Below are 4,244 nucleotides of genomic sequence, written 5' to 3' on the forward strand. Positions count from 1 at the left end.
TGAGCAGTGACCTAATAAAATGATGGGTGCAGGTTTTCGGATTCATACGGGCGTATGAATCTGAAACCTGGTCTTTCACGCCAAAAGGGGAGCGTACCTGAGTGGATTTTGAGGAGAAGCTGCGAGGAAAAGTGCAAAAATAAGCGAACATGGAAGAAAACCAAAGCAGAACTTTTAATAATGGTGGCAGGAGAGAGGAGGAAGTTGGAAGGTGATGGTAGGCTTTGGATCGGTGGGTTCTTCAACAACGATGGTCCAATAAAAAGAGACGTTTCAGGCGTGATATGGTGGAATATCATGATTAATTAAAAATAGCGATTTTTGTGGAAAATTGCTATTTTTAATTAATTAACGATGGTCCATTTGCACCTCTTTAAACCCTACCGAGAACTCAGTTTAGCTTTGGTAGTTAAGGAGACATAAATTGTATTTATAAAAATGTTGCATATAAATCATTATGTTCAAATATTGTGGCGGGTTAAATATTCCAGTTTCTTTTAAAACAATATTATCGGTAGCTAACGTTGTAAGGGTTATCTCCAAGAATGTGGGATGGGCCCCCCATAACGTTAAGAATTTCTTGCGGGACCTGATTACTTATCACACTCTGTCAGGATATGCTTCCCAGTCAATGGAAAGTCGTTACAGCGGGACTTCATTTTCTCTTCCGATGAAAGAAATGTGTTTGAGCGCGCAATTCCCGATACTCATGCAAGTGATTGTGGGTAAATTCGTCCCTTCGGTTTTTCCTGATGGATGTGGGCTACGATGATACTACGGACTTAATTATTTCGGAAGTTTATTATTCCATAATTACCTCCACGATTATCTCCACCGCCCCATGGCTACGTTGATTAACTTAGTTTTTAGTCCAATCATCAAAATAGAGAAAACCTCAGGAACACTCAAGACTTCTATCATCGACGTGTCAGCCTCAACTTCTATTCCAATACATCCGGGAATCCACGAGATTTTTCCACTTTCTTCTAACTGAGAGACAGGAAGGCAGAGTGAATTTCCTGGACAAGAGGGCGTTAGGTAAAAAGATGGAGATGGTTTACAGTGATCTTGTCTGCGTGGGCAGGAAAGCGGGCGTTGCCGCCTTTAGTATTTCTTAGCGACATTTTTGTGAGGAATCCCGCATGCTGGCGACATAATTTAAATTCTTGCTAGGGGATAACTTATGCTTTTAAATATCATATGGGACCCTAGCAATTCCTCGGCATCAAAATTAAAACAAGAAACTTCTGTGGTACATATCGCTATCGTATCTTTCATACACTGAAGGATTGTGTCTCGCATGCTCCCTTCATTTCCTGAAGAACTTAACATCCTTGTATGACGGTAAAAAAGAGGAGCCTACTCCCTTTTATTAAAAATTTATTCACATTTATAAACCTTTCTCTGACACATCTCTCTCGAAAGAACTAGCACATTCTCTCCTTTCACCCTCACATCCCGGTTTTGTTCCTTTCTTTCACTGTTTTTTGTTATTTCTATGAAAATTTATTTCTAATAACTGCTAATTATAGTCTTGTTGATGTTTGTATGTTTGTGTCCTTACATGTTGCTGTTATACGTGTCACTATGAATTGGAAATCCTGCTGTATGCGCACAATTTTTTACTAAATAAATAAATTTACGAAACGTTTGGCTGATCTTTACTTTAAACCACGACCACCAGTGACGTGGTTTGCGTTTGGAAGAAATAAAAGAAATGTTATTTAGAAGCCAATGTTTAAGGGAAATAGTTTATGTCGCTAAAGGTAAAACATCATAAAAATATACGTTTCCGGCGTAATATGGTGGAATATCGTGATTAATTAAGATTTGGTAATTTTCCAAAAAATAAGATTTATTTCGGTATCGGGCGTGATGATGATGTAGTTACATTGAAACCGGTTGTAATAAATCTTATTTTTTGGAAAATTGCCAAATTTTAATTAAGTAAAAAAACATGTATCAAACTGTATTGCAGTGTAATATAATTTCACAAGACCCAAACCGAAACCTGGCTAGAATGCATTAATACTAACAGTAACGAAGTCTATTGCCTTAAAATGCAAGAATATATTCATTATTAGGCAATTGATTATAGAATTTACTATATAGTTTATAATGAAGACAAACTGTTTCCCAAACTAATCATTTTTTCAGCAGTGAAAAGATCATGTTATCATAATAATTATGGGTAATAAGCAAACACGTGATTCGAAATGACAAGAATATGAAGATGGCAAAGCAAATTATGAAAAGATAAATTTTTGGTTTAAAGTGTTATATAAATATCGAATGAGCTTTGATGCTACTGAGGGTAAAGAGTAAATAGATGTATTACAGAAGGTTGCAGAAGGGTATCTGAGGGGAAAGGCATGGAGATATCAGTCAATATTGCACAACTATGATGACCGAATGAGGAAGGTGAGTTTTATGAGTCATAATTTATGATGAGGAAGGGCGGAGGTTGAGGATGGAGGACTTGTCTGGAAGTGAGGTGAGAGGATTGCGGAGTTTAAGCAAAACTTGTACCGAATACGCAGAGGAGAGATCATGAGGACAGAGTGGTTTGATGCAAATGTAATCCGCGGTCTCTAAAGTACATGTAGACAGACTGCTGAATAATTAGTGTCACTTCGGGCTTTGCTGATGGTGCCTGGAAAGAGGGGAAGGGAGTGAATGGGTGACTCAAAGAGGGATTGGATTAGGAAGGGAATATACTGATTTCCGTGTATTCCTCTACGGAGTGTTTGGAAGGGATAATTGAATCTTCAACGGTAAGAGTGATTGACCATTGCGAAGATTAGAGAGGTTTAGAGGAATGATATTCCCCTTCACTCGACACCGGCGATACGTTTCCACCGGTGCAAGGAAGAATCGTCACCCACGACGCTGGAATAATAGAATCACCGGTTGGAATGCCCTCGCGCCTCACACCTCCCCGCCCCCTCACTGCCTTGGACTTCCTTGCGCCCACTGTGGCTGTGGCATTCCCGGAGAGGACTCGAGAGGACTTTGCACTCCGGGCGAAACCTGTGGCAAGATCCTCCCCCCCACTGTCGCAATGGCAATGGCTGGGCGACGAACAGTTTACATTACTGGTGGCTTTCGAGGAGAACGAGATAGAGAGCACCATGTTAGAGATGAAACTGTCGGTCCTCCGCCCTTGCCTGGTCCTCGTGCACCTGCTGGTCGCCAGCTTCCTCGCACTGCCTGCGGCGTCCTTGGAGCTGCACCCCAGGGTGGTCACGTGGGATGCGGGTGCCTTACAGTGGCCCGAGGAGAGCGTTCGAGCCCTGGCCGTCGAAAGTGGCCTTTTCGCGCCCGGAGCCGCCACCGTGTGGAGCGTGGCCTTTGGAGGGGGCCGGGCCTTCCTGTGCATGCCGCGCTGGGGACCAGGGGTTGCGGCAACGCTTGTCACCTCGCAGTGGCCGCCCGTGGGTCTTCGGCCCTCCTTAAAGCCCTTCCCCTCTTGGGATGCCCAGTTCCAGGGGCACTGCCCCAACCTCCAATCCGCGGTCGCCGCCCGTGTAGACCGGCTGTCCCGCCTTTGGGTCCTCGACGCTGGGGACTCTCTCCTCGGATGCCCTCCCGAATTTCTCGTCTTCGACCAGCTCCGCCTCTTTCCCACCGAGGTGGCACGCCACGTGGTGCGGACTCCCGGGGTCAACGGGCGGGTTCTGAGACACCTGGTGTTGGACCACGAAAGCGATCGGGCCTACGCCTCCCCGGCCTCCTCCGACGGCTCCCTGCTCGTCTATTCCCTCCGTGAGAACTCATCGTGGTTGGTCCGTGCTGGGCGGGCCGTGACCCTCGCGGCCATCTCCGGGGACCTGCTCTACTTCACGCCCCAGGAGGAATCCTTCGAGTTGCTGGCCCTACCCGTGCGGCGCCTCCGACACTCCCCGCCGGCGTGGAACTCGTCCTGCGTGGATGCGGGAGAGGCGGAGGCCGTCGGAGCCCTCCTGGGGCCTACGTCGGCATTGGCCGCCGATCCCTCGGGGGCGCTCGTCTACTTCCTGCAGAGGGACCACGCCGTGGTCAGGTGGGACACGAGGCTGCCTCTCCAGGCCGAAGGACACCAGGTTCTCGTTCAGAGCGACGACCTGCTACCCAAAGTCCCCCAGATCACAATAGACCCGCAGGGTGTGGCGTGGGCCCTCGCCGTAGGGTTCCCGGAGAAGCTAAACGTGTCGGCCTCGTGCGTCCGGCTCTATCGGGCTCGAAACTACCACCGTCGGCCCTGA

At 47.0% G+C, this 4,244-nt stretch overlaps 1 protein-coding gene across 1 annotated transcript; it reads left to right on the top strand.

Moving 5' to 3' along the window:
- Window positions 1-2,227: 2,227 nt before the first annotated feature.
- LOC139690483 (protein yellow-like) lies at window positions 2,228-4,244 on the top strand. Its single transcript, XM_071587939.1, is given in 2 exon segments — window positions 2,228-2,274; window positions 2,873-4,244. Coding segments are annotated over 2 exon segments (1,419 nt in total).

This window comes from Hetaerina americana, unplaced genomic scaffold (genome assembly GCF_022747635.1).
Source record: "Hetaerina americana unplaced genomic scaffold, ioHetAmer1.1.p SCAF_3, whole genome shotgun sequence".
Taxonomy (NCBI): domain Eukaryota; kingdom Metazoa; phylum Arthropoda; class Insecta; order Odonata; family Calopterygidae; genus Hetaerina; species Hetaerina americana.